General features: G+C 42.2%; 1 protein-coding gene across 1 annotated transcript in view; it reads left to right on the top strand.

The window, feature by feature from the left end:
• The window catches only part of LOC124803096 (putative neural-cadherin 2), a 61,641-nt gene that overhangs the window by 21,896 nt on the left and 18,446 nt on the right, over positions 1 to 21,299 (top strand). Inside the window, exon 5 of the mRNA XM_047264251.1 lies at positions 15,550 to 15,750. Within this exon, the coding sequence (XP_047120207.1) occupies positions 15,550 to 15,750 (201 nt within the window). The remainder of the gene's footprint in view (positions 1 to 15,549; positions 15,751 to 21,299) is intronic.

Here is a 21,299-nt window from a genome sequence, read left to right on the forward strand (position 1 = left end):
GGGTTGGGAATGGAAGTAGCATAGCGATGGACCAGAATGTTGCATAAGTTGGAGGGGAAATGGAATATACTTCATGAGAGATGGAAGGGATCTCGGTTAGGGTGTCCTAAAGTCTTATTCAGCCACTCACGCAACTTAAAAACAATATCCTGGTCCATCCCTATGTCACCCCTACCTCCAACCTCTTGCTACATGGGAAGACCCAGTTGCAAGATCTACACAATCCACCCACCCAGTGCTTCCTATTCCAATCTTGTCACATGCTTATCATATTCCATAAGAGGCAGGGCCACCTGTGAAAGCAGCCATGTCATATACTAACCATGCTACAGTCACTGGGCAGCTTTTTATCTCAGTATGACCAGCAGAATGAATGAGCACTGCAAAAATGTGGGCAAGAACAAAATTGACCACCCAGGGGCACAACAAGTGTCTGAGCACAACATGCTCGAGTTCAATGGCTTCTTCACAACCTGGACCCTCTGGGTCCTTCCCTTCACTACCTATTTTTCTGAACTACACAAATGGGAGTTTTCCTTGCAAACGATCCTTCACTGCTGTAACCCTCCTGGCCCCAGTCTCCTTTAACCCATTGTCCCCACACCTTCTACCCAATTTAGCTTATTTATGGTCCTCGTGTTGATAACAAGGGCACCAGGGAAATGAAATACATGGACTGTACCAAAATTAGCACCTGCTCCCTTTCAATTTGGGAAATCGGTTACCAAAGGCTAAAGGAAGAAATAGAAGCTATTCAGATGTAATGCAACAGAAAAATGTTTAAGATTAGATGATCAGATAACTAATAAGGAGGTTCTAAATTGACTTGAGAGAAGAAAAATTATGGCCCAACTTGACTAAAAGAAAGAATTGGTTGATAGGAGCTACTTGAGATGGAAGGAATTGTTAGTTTGTTAATGGAAGATGTTTAGAGGATAAGAATTGTAGAAGGATATTGAAGGATAAATGCAATAGGTGTTGTGACTCGCTGATCTTTCAAAGTGCCGCCGCGCAGTTACGCGTGTCCTCTACATGCGACGCTGTCTGCCAGCCATGCAGCAGCAGCGCCACCTAAGCGGCCAGCCAGCCAGCGGCTGCTAGACTCGAACTCAGTTATGATTTGACTGTTAAAGTGTACACACGCCTTACTCTGTTTACTTGATCTGTGACTTTCATGTATTGCATCTTCCTTGAAATATATTTGCTCAACTTGAAGTTATAACAATTGGTGATGAGGATGGGATTTTTCTTTTCCTTCGTTGACCCACATGTTTCCATGTCTACTTTAGAGCAACTATTGCAAGGTCTCATAGAACAGCAAATGCTTCTCACAAATGCGATTTGTGATTGCATCACAGCATCAAATGCAGGGCATCTCTCATCGTTGTCTCTACTTCCTTTTCCTCCTTACGGCGAGACGGCGGAAGACTGGTCTGATTACAAAAAAAGTCTTCAACAGCACTTCGTGGCATTTCATGTCGCGGATTAACAAACACATAACTCTCTGTTCCTTTCATGGATTTCACCTCAAATGTATCAATTCTTGTAGCAATTGGCTCCTTTGAAAGACCCTGCATTTTTGTCCTTTGCTGAAATGTGCTCACTTCAGTCTGTCTATTTTCAAAAGCAAACGCATTTGGTAGCCTCTTGTGTTGCCTTTTATCATTGTCAAAAACAACCGAATCAATCCTATTGCGCTTGGGCTGCTGAACTTCATGGCCTCAGTAAAAAGTGTCAATTTGTTACTGAAGTTCACAAAGAATCCTATGCCAATTCCATGGTACGGGATGCTATTATCCGATCGGCATCCAACAAAGATGTTAGGCAACGTGCCCTTCAGTTGGCAAATCCGACTCTAGATTAAGTCCTATCCATCGCTCAGTCTTTTGAAATTTCTCGTGCCACTGGAGCGCAAATAGAGGCATGGGGCAACGTCGGGGAAATAGAACCTCTGTGCAATGTTGACAAAGCGTGTGGCGTATCCACGTCGGCCGACGTGGCCGCAGTACTCTCCCAAGCGCAGCCTCGGCCTAACCATAAACAAACCTCTAAGAAACTGCAGCAAAACCCATGGCAACTTCCTTCATGCCCGCGGTGTTTTACGAAACATTCACGAGAAGACTGTCTACAACGTTGCGCTGTGTGTCACAAATGCAAAAAAAAAAAAAAAAAGGGTCATGTGACATCCGTTTGCAAATCCGACCGCATACATGATGTTCATGAACATGACACTGATTCTGATTCTGTGTTGTCTGTCAATTGTACTTCTTCCCTTTCAGGGAAGTTATTCCTCACTGTCCAAATCCTTGGTCGAGATGTTCGCATGCAGGTGGATACTGGTTCTGCTGCCACTATCTTCAATTCTCAGACATATTTTCGGTTGGGTTCTCCAATCCTGTCGCCTGTCACTAGGCAATTACAGACTTACAATAAACAGAAGATTTCTCTCTTGGGACAATTTGATGCTGAGGTATCTTACAAATCTGTCATTTGCACTGTTCCCATATTTGAAGTCGACCATAGTAATGCAAAGAATCTTTTTGGTTTTGATGCCTTTCGCGTTTTTGGGTTTTCCATAGATGACTCTGTCAATATCGGCTCTGATGCTATTCCTTATGCTCAATTCGATTCCTTGCCGACGACCTTTTCATCCCTTTTTTTTCTCCTGGGTTAGGCCGTGCAAACGACTTTGAAGCTCATATCACGCTCAAACCCACTGCTCGGCCTAAGTTTTTTCAGGCTCAGCCCATTCCTGTGGCCTTTCGTGATCAGGTCAAACAGGAGCTGGATCATCTCACTGCTTCAGGGATCTTGCTTCCTGTCACTTCCAGTGAGTGGTCCTCTCCTGCCATTGTCGTTGCTAAGCCAAATGGTGATATTCACCTCTGTGGCGATTTCAAAGCCACTGTCAATGCTCAATGCCTTATCGACACTTACCCTATGCCTCAACCTGAAGAATTGTTCACTAAACTTGCTGGAGGCCAGTATTTTTCTGAACTTGACGTGTCAGAAGCTTATCATCAACTTCCTCTCGATGCTGCTTCCTGGCAGTTTCTGGTCCTTAACACGCCTTTCGGCCTCTATCAGTACCAACGATTGCCATTTGGGGTTGCCAGCGCCCCTGCTCTCTTTCAGCGATTCTTGGAACAATTATTGCTCACTGTCCCTGGGTGTATAAATTACCAGGACGACATTATAAAATTATATACAGCTGACCAGTTGCAATGGATAAAGAAATTCTTTACCTAGGTGAGCTCTGCAAGATCCATGAGCTATTTTATATTTATGTGACAAACCCTAATTCTAGGGCTATATTTTATTGTTGACACACGGATCTATGCCGACAATTGTAAAAACGGTGATGGTACATTAGTCCTTACTAATGTAAAATTGCTACCTTCTGAAGAAGACAAATTTACATTTGTCAAAACCTAGGTAAAGAATTTCTTAATCCATTGCAGCTAGTTGGCTGTTTATAATTTTATTATGTGAAACCATTGCTGTTGTGCAACTATGTTTAAATTATTGCAGGATGACATTGTTGTCACTGGCTCCACCACTGACAAACATCTTCAAAATCTCCGCACTCTTTTTCATGTCTTACAGACTGCTGGTCTTAAGTATAATCTTCAGAAATTGTGGTGTCACCGCCAGACACCACACTTGCTAGGTGGTAGCTTAAATCGGCCGCGGTCCATTTAGTACATGTCGGACCCACGTGTCGCCACTGTGTGATCGCAGACCTAGCGCCACCACAAGGCAGGTCTCGAGATACGAGATAGCACTCGCCCCAGTTGTACGGACGACATTGCTAGCGACAATACGGACAAAGCCTTCCTCTCATTTGCCGAGGGTCAGTTAGAATAGCCTTCTGCTAAGTCCATGGCTATGAACTAGCAAGGCGCCAATTGTAACAGTGCATGTATCTTACGAGTCTCATTTGTATAGTCCAGAGAGATGTATCACAAGGAGTAAATAAAGTTAAGTATATTCCAAAGCTACGTATTTTCTTGATAGCAGTCATAACGTATCTTGTTCCAGACTTGACGCCAGTCGGCGTGTGTGTACGCGTGCCTTTCTTTCGGCTACTTCAGTGTGGCATAACAGTCTTGTTACGTCACAACAGAAATCAAAATTTTTTTCAGGCATATATCACGTACTTGGGGTTTCAACTCTCTCGGGATGGTATTCGTCCGCTTCAGCAAACTGTCGCTGTGATCGATGCCCTTCCTCGCCCTATATCGGTTAAGGAACTGCAGGCCTTCTTGGGGAAAATAGCATACTATCAAAAGTTTTTACCGTCTGCTGCTTCGGTGGCATAAAAACGTGCCTTTTCACTGGTCCGCATCATACGATGCGGCTTTCCAGAAATTGAAGACTATGCTGAAACAGGCCCCGTCCCTGGCTACTTATCAACCTGGCCAACATCTTGTTCTTGTCATGGACACCTCTCAATACGGGGTTGGTGCAGTCCTTGCACACCATTTTTCTGACGGTTCTGAACAACCCATTGCTTATGCCTCCAATACGCTCACGGATGCCCAACAAAAGTATTCTCAAATTCAGAAAGAAGCTTTGGCCATTATTTATGCTCTTCATAAGTTTGGTGTTTTTCTCAATGGATGAAATTTCATCTTGTTACGGATCACAAACCACTTGTTTCCTTGTTTCATCCATCAACATCACTTCCCGATAAGGCTGCACACTGCCTCCAGTGTTGGGCTCTTCACTTGTCTCGTTTAAATTATGAGATTCATTTCTGGCCGACGGCTCAACATGCAAATGCTGATGCACTGTCTCGCCTTCCCATGGGTCCTGATCTGGCATTCGATAGGGATGATCTTTTGTGTTTCCACCTGGATGTTGCCGACCACCGGGTTGTGGACGGATTCCTCATCACTGGGGACTGGCTGGCGGTTGCTACGGGTTCTGACCCTACCCTCTCCCGGGTTTTATGCTGTATTCAGAAGGGTTGGCCGGATCATCCGTCTGCTAAGACTTCTGATCCATTGCGGATCTACTACGCTTTGCATTACCGCCTCACGGCTAGGGATGGTGTTATCCTCCTTTCCACCAAAAATGCTTCGCCGCGTGTTGTGGTACCTGCGTCTTTGCGTGCTTTGGTCTTGTGCCTCTTTCACCAAGGGCACTGGGGTGTCTCTCACACACAATCTCTGGTGTGCCGTCATGTGTGCTGGCCCGGCATCGACTCTGAAATCGCACACATGGTCGCTGCCTGCGGCCCTTGTGCGTCACAGGCCGCCACCCCCGAAGTCATCTTTGTCACCGTGGCTTTCGCCTGAGAAGTCCTGGGAGCATATTCATGCTGTCTTTGCGGGACCTTTTGTAGGTACTTATTGGCTTCTCGTTATTGACGCCTACTCTAACTTTCCTTTCATAGTCCGTTGCACGTCGCCTACCACCGCGGCAACCACCAATGCACTAGCTCGCATTTTTTTTGGAAGGCCTTCCCTCTACTCTTGTTACTGATAATGGTCCACAATTTGCCTCTTCCAATTTTGCAGATTTTTGTGCCCGTCACGGTGTCATGCATGTCATGGCCCCTCCATTCCATCCACAGTCAAACGGTGAGGCTGAACAACTGGTCTGCACATTTAAAGCTCAGATGAGGAAACTCCTGACTTCTTCTGCTGCTGATGATGCCATTCTCCAATTTCAGACTTCTTACCATTTCACCCTCATGGGCTACCACAGCCCGGCTGAGCTCTTACATGGCCGACAGCCCCGCACGCTACTTCATCTTCTGCGGCCTTCCACCTCACGGCCGTGGGTGCCTTCGCTTGGCCGGTTCACCGCATACGACCTTGTGTGGGTACGGGGATATGGCAGGCGGCCAAAATGGAGTCCAGGTCGCATCTTACGACACCGTGGCCAACGCCTGTATGAAATCCAGGCAGACACGGGTGTTTCAGTGCGCCATTCAGACCAGCTTCGGCCTCGTGTGCCGGCAACACCTGTTCCGGATGCCGCTACACCACCTTCAGCTGTACCTGACACTTGGGATACTGGAATCTCTCATTACTCACAATGCAGTCCTCTCACCATCATGTCGGTGCCAGCACAAGAACTAGCGCCACCAGGAGACATGCCCATGCAGGAGCCAGATAACCATCATCTGTCGGAGCAACTCTACTCGCCTCCTTCTCCTACAGACACCGACACGTCACCCATGTCTCCTGTTATAACAACAGGACTTGCCACAATGGGCAGATTGGTTCATGGGGCCCCAGCAGATTCGACCCCCACGTCTCCTGTCATCTCGACCCGTTATCATCGGGGACACTTACGTCCGTACGGGAAGCCTCCTCCTCGAGACTTTACGGCCAGTCAAACAATACCTATGGATGTTAGCAATCTACAGGCCACCTCCATCAAGACTTGTGCAAAAACTTCAAAGGGGGGAAAAGTGCTGTGGCTCGCCGATCTTTCAAAGTGCCACCGCGCAGTTACGCACATCCTCTACATGCAGTGCTGTCTGCCAGCCATGCAGCAGCAGCGCCAACTAAGGGGCCAGCCAGCCAGCGGCCACTAGACTCGGACTCAGTTATGATTTGACTATTAAAGTGTACACACGTCTTACTCTTTTTACTTGATCTGTGACTTTCATGTATTGCTTCTTCCTTGAAATATATTTGTTCAACATACAGTAGGCTAAGCAGGTTCATATGGATGTAAGGTGCAGTAATTATTCAGAGATGAAGAGGCATGCACAGTATGGAATAGTGTGGAGAGCTGCATCAAACCAGTCTTTGGACTAAGGCCACAACAAATGAGGAAAATCTTGAACAAAAACTACCTGGTCCTCCATGTTGGGAATGATACAAGAGGACAACTACCTATTCATTGAAAAAATCTTTAGTTAAAAGGCTTCAAGGTAACAGAAGAATGGCTGTATAATAGGAGACAGGAAAAGTCTATGGAAATGAATTATCATAATTTGTGTATGCAAAATACCACATTGGCAAAATAAAACAAAAGTGATTAAAGAATTGGAAATAGGAAACTAGTTATTATTCTTCTCCCAGAAACAAAGAAAAAGGGACATGTTATTGAAATCAAGGAAGCGAGTACACATTTTTATAGTGTAGCAGAAAAAAATCAAAGTACTTACCATGGAATATTGAAACCGATGAAACATAAATTCCGAAGAATGGTCAGAAACAGAACCCTGCTGATGAAAATTAAATTTAGTTTAGTATATACAATTTTTTGAGCATTTGGTATCAGTGAAGAGTAACCATTATATTAAAAAATATGGATTCCTTAATAAATGAAACAATATTGGAAAACAAGAGAGATCTTCATTGCAGGAAATTTTAACTGTACAACAGGAAGTGAAAAATGGTTCAAATGGCTCTGAGCACTATGGGTCTTAACATCGGATGGCATCAGTCCCCTAGAACTTAGAACTACTTAAACCTAACTAACCGAAGGACATCACACACATCCATGCCCAAGGCAGGATTCGAACTTGTGACCGTAGCAGTTGCACGGTTCCAGATTGAAGAGCCTAGAGCCGCTCGGCCACTGCGGCCGGCAGGAAGTGAAAGGGGACATGATATGATAGGACTGTTTGGAGAAAACAGTGTGAGTAATAATAGTAATAAACTCTTTATATTTGTGAGTAAAATTCACTGAAAAATCTGAAAGTTAATTTAAAGGAACATATAAATACACATGGCATAAATATACACCGCATTAAAATGAAATAAAGGGTTTTATTAGAGTTAAACAGGTACGAGATGAGAAAGAATTTAATGCCATACACAGCAGTAACACTTAGTGCTACCTATCTTGTTAATTTCAAATTTCTGTTCCATTCAGAGTGATGGCGATTCAAGAAAAGTAGTTTTGTGACACAGATAATCTACAACGAAAACTGGCAATCTCTAAACAAAATTTAAATACTCTTGAGAATGTAAGTTTTTATTCCATAAGAGACCAGATACAAAATCAATGGAAACTACATTGGTATTACAGGAAGTCAGTACCATTATATCATAAATAAATTACATGAATCAACCAAAGAAACATTAGAAGCGAAAAACATGCAAACCGTTCATTGTGTTATTGGGTTGAGGAAATTAAAAAGAAGGTAACATTTTAAAGTAAGAAAACAATATTTTAAAATGCCTAAATACTAGAAAAGTTTAGAACAGGATAGAGCTTAACACACAAGCCAAAATCAGGAACAAATGTTGTAGAAGCAAAGGACAAAACTTGGGAACAATCATGTCGAAAATTATATTCTTTTATTGGAGGGAAAAGCAGTACAGACACATGGGGAATAATAGAGAGTTTAAAAAGAAATTCTAAAAAAATATGTGTTATGCACACTGTATATAGTACTCATAATTCTGGGGGAAACTATTTTTAAAAACTGTTAATAGCATATTTGGAAAACTCACTGACTGAGTATACTGGACTAATAAATAATCATACAGATTACTACAGTCATCTGGAAATAGGATTGGAACAAGGGGCAATATAGTCTTTAAAGAATGGGGTGCAAATAAATTATGGTATACTCATTGCACTGTGTAGATGACCCACTGACTGTAGCCTTAGGTTAAGAGGATGTAGACTGTATGGTCAGAAAATTAATACAAGAATATAAAAATTAGTTCTGAATGTAAATGCAGTCTAATGAAATACATGGTAATTGGTGGAATAAATGAAGATATAGCACTGTTATACGTAGAAGGGATGGGAACAATAGCAGTTACTTCTTTTTCTTGTACCTTTGTCCCAGTTTGGTGCAGGGTCAGCATGGTTGTAATCAGATATGGCATGGTTAGTTTAAGGAGTGGCTGGATGCCTTTCCTGTGGCCACCCCCTTACCCCCCCCCCCCCCCCAAGGAGTGAATATGTTGTGTGTAAACGACCCCCCCCCCTGCCCCCCCCCAACTGTCAGCATGTAGTGTTTATATAAGTAAAAGTGAGCAAAAGTTTTCTAAATGTTTCTGAATACCAACAATGTAGGTAGAGACAGATTGCTACTTACCGTAAAGAAGACACATCAAGTTGCAGACAGGCACAATTAAAAGACACTCAGATTTTGGAGTTGCTGGTTGTTTGAACGTAGGGTGTGCTTTCTTGATAGAGAGAGAGAGAGAGATAGAGAGAGAGAGAGAGAGAGAGAGAGAGAGTGAGTTTGTTTGTTTGTGTGTGTGTGTGTGTGTGTGTGTGTGTGTGTGTGTGTGTGTGTGTGTGTGTCTGTTTTACTGATGAAAGCTGTGGCCAAAAGCTGTGCGTGAGTGTCTTTTAATTGTTCCTGTCTGCAACGTGACATATCTTCTTTACGGTAAGTAGCAATCTGTCTTTTTCTACAATGTTGATGTTCCTACCTAAATGTTTGTGAATCATGTAAGTGAGGTGGGACTTAGGTAAGAGCCCTGTATTCATCTAGTGTCATACAGGAAACCAGCTAAAAATCCCTTCTAGGCTGGCTAGCACACTGACCCTCATTGTTAATCTATTGGGCAGATTTGCTTTGGGTCCAGTGCACCTCCCAATCCCAGAAGCAGTGCTTTCACATGCACAGCAGCTGGGGGGGGGGGGGGGGGGGGGGTGCGGTAGGAACAGTAGCAGTCACTGAAGAATATAAACTCCTGGGGGTGAAAATTTCAGATGATGGGAAATGTGACAAAAAAATGAATTTGAATCTCATAATAACTTGTATCTTGTAGTCACTATACTTTCATGGGAAATAAATTTTGATTCTCTTATGTTTGTGAGCCCAAATGTGTGTTGATAGCTTGCAAATTTTGGTCTCATTCATGTAACTCTGGTTGGGTAGAAAATTGGATATTGTAAAACAGGCACTGAAATGGAGGGCTTCAGAGCTTAAAATTTGAACTAAGGCAGTTAAATATTTGAAGAGGAAGGGGGGGGGGGGATGGCAAGAGGGTGGAAAATTGTAACAGGTAGAAGAGGAAAAACAGGGACATCTACAATGAAAAGCAAATGTGACCTTGTAATTTGTGGTCACAGAAAAAGTGCATCAACTTTCTTTCTTCCTTTTTGGTCATCAGTCTTTTGACTAGTTTGATGCAGCCCGCCACGAATTCCTCTCCTGTGCTAACCTCCTCATCTCAGAGTAGCACTTGCAACCTACATCCTCAATTATTTGCTGGATGTATTCCTATCTCTGTCTTCCTCTACAGTTTTTGCCCTCTACAGCTCCCTCTAGTACCATGGAAGTTATTTCCTCATGTCTTAACAGATGTCCTATCATCCTGCCCCTTCTCCTTATCAGTGTTTTCCACATATTCCGTTCCTCTTGATTCGCCACAGAACCTCCTCATTCCTTACCTTATAGCCCACCTACTTCTCAACATTCGTCTGTAGCACCACATCTCAAATGCTTCGATTCTCTTCTGTTCCGGTTTTCCCACAGTCCATGTTTCACTACCATACAATGCTGTACTCTAGACGTACATTCTCAGAAATTTCTTCCTCAAATTAAGTCCTATGTTTGATATTAGTAGACTTCTCTTGGCCAGGAATGCCCTTTTTTCCAGTGCTAGTCTGCTTTTGATGTCCTCCTTGCTCTGTCCGTCATTGGTTATTTTACTGCCTAGGTAGCAGAATTCCTTAACTTCACCTACTTTGTGACCATCAATCATGATGTTACATTTCTCACTGTTCTCATTTCTACTATTTCTGATTACCTCCATATTTCTTCGATTTCCTCTCAACCCATACTCTGTACTCATGAGACTGTTCATTCCAGTCAGCAGATCATGTGATTCTTTATCACTTTCACTTATGATAGCAAAGTCATCAGCAAATCATATCTTTGCTATCCTTTCACCTTGAATTTTAACTCCACTCCTGAACCTTTCTTTTATTTGCATCACTGCTTCTTCAATGTACAGATTGAACAGTGAGGTCGAAAGGCTACATCCCTGTCTTACACCATTTTTAATCCAAGCCCTTTGTTCTTGGTCATTCACACTCTTGCTATTCCCTCTTGGCTCTTTTACATATTGTATACTACCCATCTCTCCCTATAGCTTACCCCTGTTTTTCTCAGAATTTCGAACATCTTGTGCCATTTTACACTGCCAAACACTTTTTCCAGGTTGACAAATCCTATGAACATGTCTTGATTTTGCTTCAATCTTGCTTCCATTATTAACTGCAACATCAGAATTGCCTCTCTCATGCCTTTTCCTTTCCTAAAGCCAAACTGACTGTCATCAAGTGCATCCTCAATTTTCTTTTCCATTCTTCTGTATATTATTCTTGTCAGCTCTTGCCACCTTCAGAATTGTGTGGATGATGTTTTTCCAAAAGTATGTTGCCAGACCCATACATTCTACACACCAACGTGAATAGTCATTTTGTTCCCACTTCACCCAATGATTTTAGAAATTCTGATGGAATGTTATCTATCCCATCTGCCTTATTTGAGCTTAAGTCCTCCAAAGCTCTTTTAAATTCTAATTCTAAATCGATTCCCATTTCTTCTTGTATCACATCAGACAAATCTTCCCCCTCATAGAGGCTTTCAACATGTTCTTTCCACCTATCCACTCTCTCCTCTGCATTTAACAGTGGAATTCCCATTGCACTCTTAATGTTATTACCCTTGCTTTTAATGTCACCCAAGTTTGTTTTGACTTTCCTGTATGCTGAGTCTGTCCTTCAGACAGTCATTTCTTTTTAGATGTCTTCACATTATTCCTGTAGCCATTTCTTCTTATCTTCCATGCATTTCCTATTTTTTTCATTCCTCAGAGACTTGTATTTCTGTATTCCTGAGTTTTTCAGAACATTTTTGTACTTCCTCCTTTCACTGATCAGTTGTATTTCTTCTGTTACCTCTGGTTTCGTGACAGTTACCCTCTTTATACCTATGTTTTCTTTCCCAACTTCTGTGATGGCCCTTTTTAGAGATGTCCATTCCTCTTCAACTGCATTGCCTACTGAGCTATTCCTTATTGCTGTATCTATAGCCTTAGAGAACTACAACTCCATCTTCATCATTGTACCACACTAGCAGCTTTTAGTGAAATTGCGTGGTTATGGAATATTGTCTCAGTTATGTGACTGGATTTGTGATTTCCTGTCAGAGAGGTCACAGTCACAAAAGTCATAGAGTAAAACAGAAGTGATTTCTGGCATTCCCCGAGGTAGTGTTATAGACCCTTTGCTGTTCCTTATCTATATAAACGATTTGGGAGATGATCTGAGCAGCTGTCTTAGGTTGTTTGCAGATGGTGCTGTCGTTTAACAACTAATAAAGTCATCAGAATATCAAAACAAATTGCAAAATGATTTAGAAAAGATATCTGAATGGTGTGAAAATTGGCAGTTGACCCTAAGTAACGAAAAGTAGAGGTCATCCACATGAGTGCTAAAAGGAATTCATTTAACTTCAGTTACATGATATATCAGTCTAATCTAAAAGCCATAAATTCAACTAAATACCTAGGTATTACAGTTACGAACAACTTAAATTGGAAGGAACACACAGAAAATGTTGTGGGGAAGGCTAACGAAAGATTGGATTTTATTGGCAGGACAGTTAGAAAATGTAACAGATCTACTAAGGAGACTGCCTACATTACACTTGTCTGTCCTCTTCTAGAATACTGCTGTGCATTGTGGGATCCTTACCAGATAGGACTGATGGAGTACATTGAAAAAGTTCAAAGAAGGGCAGCATGTTTTGTACTGTTGCAAAATGTGGGAGAGAGTGTCACAGAACTGATACAGGATTGGGCTGGACATCACTAAAAGAAAGCTGTTTTTCGTTGCAACAGAATCTTCTCACAAAATTCCAATCACCAACTTTCTACTCTGAATGCGAAAATATTTTGTTGACACTGACCTACATAGGAAGAAACGCTCATCATGATAAAATAAGGGAAATCAGAGCTCATATGGAAAGATATAGTTGTTTGTTTTTTCCACGTGAAACAATCATCATGATAAAATAAGGGAAATCAGAGCTCGTATGGAAAGATAGAGGTGTTTGTTTTTTCGGCATGCTATACGGGATTGGAATAATAGAGAGTTGTGAAGGTGGTTTGATGAACCCTCTGCCAGGCACTTAATGCGATTCGCATAGTATCCATGTAGATGTAGATGTATATGTAGATGTCGCCATTCCTTAGAACCTCCATATCCCACTTTTTTGTGTATTGATTCTTCCTGACTAATGTCATAAACTTCAGCATACTCTTCATCACTACTATATTTTGATCCAGTATCTGATTTCGGAATCTCTGTCTGACCATGATGTAATCTAACTGAAATCTTCCCATATCACCAAGCCTTTTCCAAGTATACCTCCTCCTCTTGCGATTCTTGAACAGATTATTCACTATTACTAGCTGAAACTTGTTATAGAACTCAGTTAGTCTTTCTCCTCTCTCATTCCTTGTCCAAAGCCCATATTCTTCTGTAACCTTTTCTTCTACTCCTTCCCATACAACTGCATTCCAGTCCCCCATGACTATTAGATTTTCATCCCCCTCTGTATACTGTATTAGCCTTTCAATATCCTCATACACTTTCTCTATATCTTCATGTTCAGCTTGCGACATCGGCATGTATACCTGAACTATCATTGTCGGTATTGGTTTGCTGTTGATTCTGGTAAGAACAACACTGTCACTGAACTGCACACAGTAACATACTCTCTGCCCTACCTTCCTATTCATAATGAAGCCTACTCCCATTATATCATTTTCTGCTGCTGTTGATATTACCCTATACTCATCTAACAAGAAATCCTTGTCTTCTTTCCACTTCACTTCACCGACCCCTACTATATCTAGATTGAGCCTTTGCATTTCCCTTTTCAGATTTCCTAGTTTCCCTATAATGTTCAAGCTTCTGACATTCCATGCCCCAAATGATAGAACATTATTATTTCGTTAATTATTCAATCTTTTTCCAATGGTTAGATCATTGTGACACTTAAATTATAGGCCACATGTCCTGCAGATACACGTTTTGTGTCTTTAATGCAGTGGTTTCTTTGCCTTCTGCATCCTCATGCTGTTGATCATTGCTGATTCTTCCGCCTTCAAGGGCAGTTTCCCACCCCTGGGACAAGAGTGTGCCCTGAACCTCTGTCCACTCCTCTGCCCTCTTTGACAAGGCCATTGGCAGAATGAGGGTGACTTCTTATGCCAGAAGTCTTCAGCTGCCAATGCTGATTATTAATCGAAATTTAAGCAGCCGCGGGATCCGAACCCGGGACCAAAGACATTTTGACTTTGAGTCAAAGACACTACCCGTAGACTACAGGTATAAGTATATCAACTAGCTTTTGGCAAAAACAGGTTACAGCTGGCTGGTAGAAAGAACATTTCATCCATGGTGTGAGTAAAATGAAACTATAAAATTGAGGTCTCACTGTTAGACTGCGACAATGAGAGGGGTGTCCTCACTTATTCTCTATACTTCCTCATCATCAGCTTTTGATATAGGCATGTAAATTTGTGCACTGGTAGTTGATAATGGCCTCTGTTCAGTACAAGAAGAAAAATTTTGTCATTGTTTCCCCTTAGTAATTTGTCCTGTAGTATGCCTTCCTTCACATAATTATATCAGCACATGTTACAGCATTCACTGATACTGCTCCTATTGTCCTGTAATCACTCACTAGTAAGCTCTGATCTCTCTTCATTCCACTTCAGTAGATGCTACTAATTCCAACAAATTAACTATCCCACTGTTCTTTCCAGAATCCCCAGCTTCTCTACAAGACTCGTAGAAAATTTGCCTAAGTGTTCCTCTCCCGAAAATCCTTATCCAGAGATTCCTCACTTGTAACAGGGGCCAGTTTATCAGTCACCCTTCCTTTTTTCTCCACAGTAGGTGGTATTCATGGGAATATTTTAGAAGATTACTTATATATTGTTGTAATATATTTTATAATTTTAATGCATTTTTTCCCATAGTCTTTGAGATTTTCATGCCGCTGCTGCTGTTGATTCCTCTTTGGGGGACACTGTGGGATTATATCCTGGGTTACCACAACTGTTAGCTCAGTCATCTTCTTGACTCAAAAAAGTGCTATAAGAGCAATGCACCATGCATGACAAACGGATTCCTGCAGGACCCTCTTTCTAAAGATTTCAGTCCTCCCACTCCCCTGGATTTTTATTCTAGACACATATAAATATGTGAGAAAGAATTTGAAAAATACAAATAAAAACTTTAAAATACATGAAGATGACGCCCGGCAAAAACACAAACTTCGTGTTCAGTCAGTAAGTACATCAGTCTTTAGAACCTCCACTGCAAATAGTGTTATACAAATTTCAAGTTGTCTGCCTCATAAAATAAAAGTTATTCCTTCATTTTCACTGTTTCATAAATCCCTAAGGGCATTCTATGCAACATTGTGTGTGTGTGTGTGTGTGTGTGTGTGTGTGTGTGTGTGTGTGTGTGTGTGTGTGTGTTTTGTTCTAAACAATACAGGCAATGCTAAAGTTACCTGTCATGTTCTGCTGTTATTAGTGCATCATTGGTTACTACTACTATCGCTTTGATTTATTTCAGCCTTAGCTGTAGGCTTCCTTGTGTGGAGCCGTAGGACCAGAAGTCTTGGTAAAACAAAGCCAGAAAATTATGATGCTCATAAAAATGGAGAAAGCTGCTGTGATAAACTAGACAGCGTAGAAAATACTGCTGCACTTGATATAAAATCCTTACATGGTGCTATTGAAAGAAAAGATAAAACTACTTGCATTGAACTACAACGTAAGTGAAAGTACTGCCACAGATATTCTTAACTTATACAGTAAATAAGAAAATTACTTGATATCAGTTCTCTACATTAATCATTTAAAACTTATAATTGTATCAAAACATGTCCTTGTTGAGATGACAATACATTTAGACAATGATGACAAGTGTTTTGCATTTACAGCACACAACATCTGGATCCTTGTGAGTCAAGTGTATTTAAGAGGGTTAAAAGAACTGACACAGTGTGATGATAACTGCTTCAGTTGGCCATCAGTTGACATTACACCAGAAAATACTAACAAAGTGAGAAATCTGATTCAGACCTATGCAACACTTTGGGAATAAATTGTGTCCATGTGAATGTTTTCTATCAGGAGAACTGAAGATTAGAATAATTGCAGCAAAGTTTGTGGCACAACTACTTCAAGGACAAAGTTGTTGATTGAAATTTCCTGAAAAGATCTCGCCACTGAAAAAATTCCTTTCCTTTAATGATTGCAACCCCAACTCACTTATCATACTTATGACACTGCCTCCCCTAGTTCATAACAATACAACTTAAGCTTCCCTTCTTTCAACTTTTTATATGTCCTCCACCAGTCCTATCTCCGAGTACAATAAGAGACATGGTTGTGAGAAACCAAAACTATTTATAAGGTTACAGCATTACAGCATAAATATAAGAATATAAGTGGAACAATACAGTTTAGTGAAATGCACAAGACTGCCAGCCGAAACCAGTGCTCAGCAATATAAAGAGCGTTTGTTCTCCAGGGGTTGGTGGCTGTTGGCTACAAGTGATAGAGGTGCCATCAATGGTCAGCAGCCTCTGGTGGGGTGGCCCGCAGCAGCCATGTGGCTTGATACTCAAATGTGTAACAGGTGCATCAGTAGTGGCAGTGGAAATATATAGTAATGTGCAGGTTGCTTCATTGCTCCTTCCTTGGAGGGAAGAGCAACAAGGTGTCAGCTCCTCCATGATTACCTGATGGTTGACACATCTGTAGTGCCTGAAGCATTTCACATCCATAGTGACTGAAGTGTTTGTCCGTGGCATGGACAGCTACTAGCACATGCGGACCAGCAAGTAGGGAGGGGGTGGGGGGAGGGAGGGAGAGTGACACAAGCACAGATGCAACCATCTTCATCCCCATACAGCAGAGCAAGCAGATGACCCCAGCAGGGGTCATGTTGAGTTCAGACTCAGTGCTGGCGCCATGAGCTGGGGAACCACAGTGTCCAGAGGTAGCAAAGGTGGTGCCGGCAGGAGGGCAGCAGGCACCGATATCAGTGGAAGAGGTGCTGGTACGGTGGTCTGCAGGGGGATGTCAGCACTCACCCAGTGGTGCAGCTGATTGTAGTGGCATGTCATAAGGTGCTCGCTGGTCCTCACCATGAACTCATGGCATCCTCACCAGCTGTGGATGCTGCAGGGAATCCAACTCAAGTGTCATCTGAATGTTCAGGCCCAGACTGGAGCTCTGGGTGCAAACCATGATGAAATTGGTGCTGGTGCAGGACACCTGTTCAACAGTAGGAGATGGAACAGCATCCATGACTGTTGGCCATGTATGAATTCAGCAGGGCTCTTGTCCCCAATTGGACATGTTCTGTAAGAACTGAGAAAGAACATAAGGGTCTCCTCCACTAGAAATCCCATGACTTATTTGCATTTTGAAAGTTTGCATGAGACAGTCTGCTTTACCATTGGATTGCAAATGAAACAGAGGTGCCATGACATGACAGATTCTATTACATGAGCAAAAGTCTCCAAAGGACTGAGCCCAAAATTGAGGACCATTGTTCAAAACCACTCTACAAGAGAGGCCATTGATAGGAAAACTGCTGACAGCACGTTGACCTTTGCATCTGCTGTGGTAGATGGAACAATGAACAACATAAGGGAACTTGGAAAAGGCATCAACAACCAACAGTCAAAAAGTGTCTAAAAAGTTCCAGCAAAGTCATTATGGATTGTTTCCCCGAGATAAAGTGGGCACTGGCCAGGTATAAAAAACAGAGCTTGGTCACACCTGTTGATTGGAATGCTTCTGGCAGGCCATTACCAAGTGCTCCATCTCACAAACAATACCAGGTCAGAACACGTGCCAATGTGACACTTATTTAGTGCAAGAAGCTCCCTAATGACCTTGATGTAACAGGTTGAGAACCTGACTACGCAACATTGCAGGAATCACAACATGGGGAGTACCCCCTCTTGTTAACAAGAGAATGACATCCCTTAACAGGGAAAGACAATAAAGACAAGCATAGAAGTTTTTGCAGTGGACTGAATGCATGGCCCAGCAGATGGTCAGGCCAACTGTGTTGTATGAAGCACACAACTTGTTTAAGCAATGGGTCCTCACCTACTTTCAATGCTATCCTGGAGTTCATAATGAGGAAACCATCAATAACCTGTCTTTATTCTGTGTGAACCTACAGTTCTTCCTGATCAAAAAGTGTTCTGGAATGTAGGTTGGAAATGGAAATCATAATTACATCTCAACAAAAATAAGGTACAAAATTAGGGTGATGATCAGCTTTGCCAAGTAAAGCAGCTGAGGGGTGAACAAGGAAACTAAAGGTTGTTGATCTGTGATTATGTAGAATTTTGTAGTGTATAAGAATACATGAAATTTATTTACAGCATAAACATCCGCAAGGGCATCTTTTGCAACTTTCAAACAGTGTTGCTGAGCTACATTGAACATTTTGGACACAAAAGTGATTGGTTTGGGACAGTTCTGGCCCATTGACATTGATGGGTCTGAGCAACCTAACAGTGGGGTTCATCCATGGCCAAGACTAAATATTTACCAGTCTGGAAGGCTGCAAGGTCAGGCATGGAGCATAATTTGTTTTTAAGCTGCATAAATGTATGCTCACAAGCTGGCAACTAATTGAAATGAACATTTTTACACATTTTTATGAAACAACTGCTGGTACAGAGGGCGAGCCAGAGTGGCAGCACCTGGAAAAAACTTGTGATAATATGCTAATTTACCAAGGAATGAGTGTAGTTCTTGCAGAGTGACCAGATGAGGCAAAGCTGTAATAGAAGCAGCATGCTACTCCAGGGGTCAAACATCTTATCTGGAAAGTTCATGACTGAGATACACAATAGAGGGTTGGAAAAATGGTGTCTTAGTAAAATTACACTTAAGGCCCTCAGTTTGCAAAACAGTAAAGAGAGAACAGAGGTTACATTAATGTTGTTCTGATACAGTGCCCATTATTACAATATTGTCAAGATAGTCGATGCAGCAAGGAGCCTTCACCATGAATTAGTCAAAAATGCATTGGAAAATAGCCAGGTTGCTAGCCACGCCAAGCATTAAATGTTGATATTAATAAAGACCAAAAGGCATGCTCATGACAAGCAACTGTTTTGATGTGTCATCTAGTGAAACCTGCAGGTAGGTATCAACTTAGTCGAACTTGGAAAAGAATTGGCCCCTAGCCCATTGTGCAAGTAATTCATCAGTTTCAAGCACAGCATATGTGTCAGTTACAGATTGTACATTGACGGTGACCTTAAACTCTCCACAAAATTGTAGCTGACTCTACGGCTTTTTGATAGTCCCTAGTGGCATAATCCACCCACTTGTTGAAATCAATTGTACAATACCTAGTGATGTCAACTGATCCAATTTGGACTTAACTTGTTCGCCTAAGGACATAATACAGGCCACACGTAGAGAAAACATGGCTGAGCTGAAGGTTTAAGCATGATACAGGCAGTGAAGTTGTTCGCACATTATAATCACTTAGAAAACAAATCTGCAAATTCAGGACACAATGAATTTAGGTCTTTATAAGGAACTTGATATGATGCAAGATGTACAGTGTCAATAATAGAAAATTCAAAAACATTGAAAGTGGTTAACCCAAATAAATTCTCAGTATGAGGATCATTAACAATCAAGTAAGTGATAGGATTGACTACATATTTGTGAGCTCGGTGGCAGTAAATTGACCAAGAACAGGAATATGCTGTTTATTGTAGCTTACCAGGCGGTGATTGACAGGAGCCAACAGCCAAGCCCAGCCATGCGTACATTTGAGAGGTGAATAGAGAAAGAGTCGCTCCAGTGTCCATTTGAGGCAACAATGGTTTGTTCAACACAAAACACTTCAACAAAGAGAGTATTATGGCCTGCAGACAACAATTAAAGAGACTGAATATCAGTGTCCATTTGTTCTGAGGTTTGCTGAGAATGACAAAATGATGCATTCTTCTTGTGATATTTGCGGTATGACACCCACTGCCTGGGGCATGCTGCTGTCTCATGTTTCACAAAGCATGATGGAAATGCTCATTGTTGCCATTGAGGTTATGCATTGTGGCCAGGTTTTCGGGTCTGTGTGTCACTGACTTCCTCTTCACATGATGAGCATGATGCTCTGCACCAATATGATTCACTACTAACCATGGTGACATCCCCCACACTTTGATTTGGTGGCCCACAGCGTAGGAGGCTTCAAAGGCCTGAGCAATGTTTAAAACTACAGACAAGGATGGTCTCTCAGACAAATTTCTTTGCCGGTGTTAGGCAGGATTACATCCCTAACCATAGAGACTGCATAGGATTCCTTAGAAATCCTGCAGCTCCTACCGAGCGAGGTGGCGCAGTGGTTAGACACTGGACTCGCATTCGGGAGGATGACGGTTCAATCCCGCGTCCGGCCATCCTGATTTAGGTTTTCCGTGATTTCCCTAAATCACTCCAGGCAAATGCCGGGATGGTTTCCCTGAAAGGGCACGGCCGACTTCCCTCCCCATCCTTCCCTAATCCGATGAGACCGATGACCACGCTGTCTGGTCTCCTTCCCCAAAAAAACAACAACAACAACAACATCCTGCAGCTCCACTGCTCAAGCTCCATAAGACTGTTGTGGCTGCTTGCTGCATGGGTAAAATTTTATGCACATGTTAAGCATATGGGTGCAATTGCAATGATAAGAAGACAACAAATTACACATTTCATCAATGGGGAGTGAGGCCAGTTCCTGCAAAGTGCCCAGTTGATGCAACAACTGGTTCACGAGAGAAGAAATCCACAACAGAAATGAAGCCTTACAAGTGTCCTGGTCAGCCACCCTAAAGACAATGAAGTGCTGACAGAGCCATATTTCATATGCTTCCCAATCTTCAGCAGAGTTGTCATCTGCCAGAAATGGCAGCAGGTGCATGTGAGACTGTGGGGCCAGAATAGTCAAAATAACCACGTGTTTTCCCAAGGCAGCTGTAGTAAGCCACTGCTGGTGGAGAAGCGATTAAAATACAACCTCCATGGAGAAGTTACAGAAAAAAAAACAGCCACTGAAGTTGAATAATCAAAAGTTCTACTAATTGCTACCTCTGTTCTAACTCTAAAAAAAATAAAAGGCATGGCCATGAGAAACCAACAACCATTTATTAGATCACGGTGTGACAGCATAAACATAAGTAGAACAATACAGTTTAGTGACGTGTACAAGACTGTAGACCGGAGATGATGCACCACCATATAAAGAGCATCTGCCTGCCAGGGGCCACTGGCTATTGGCTGCAAGTG

The sequence above is a fragment of the Schistocerca piceifrons genome, chromosome 6 (assembly GCF_021461385.2).
Source record: "Schistocerca piceifrons isolate TAMUIC-IGC-003096 chromosome 6, iqSchPice1.1, whole genome shotgun sequence".
NCBI lineage: Eukaryota > Metazoa > Arthropoda > Insecta > Orthoptera > Acrididae > Schistocerca > Schistocerca piceifrons.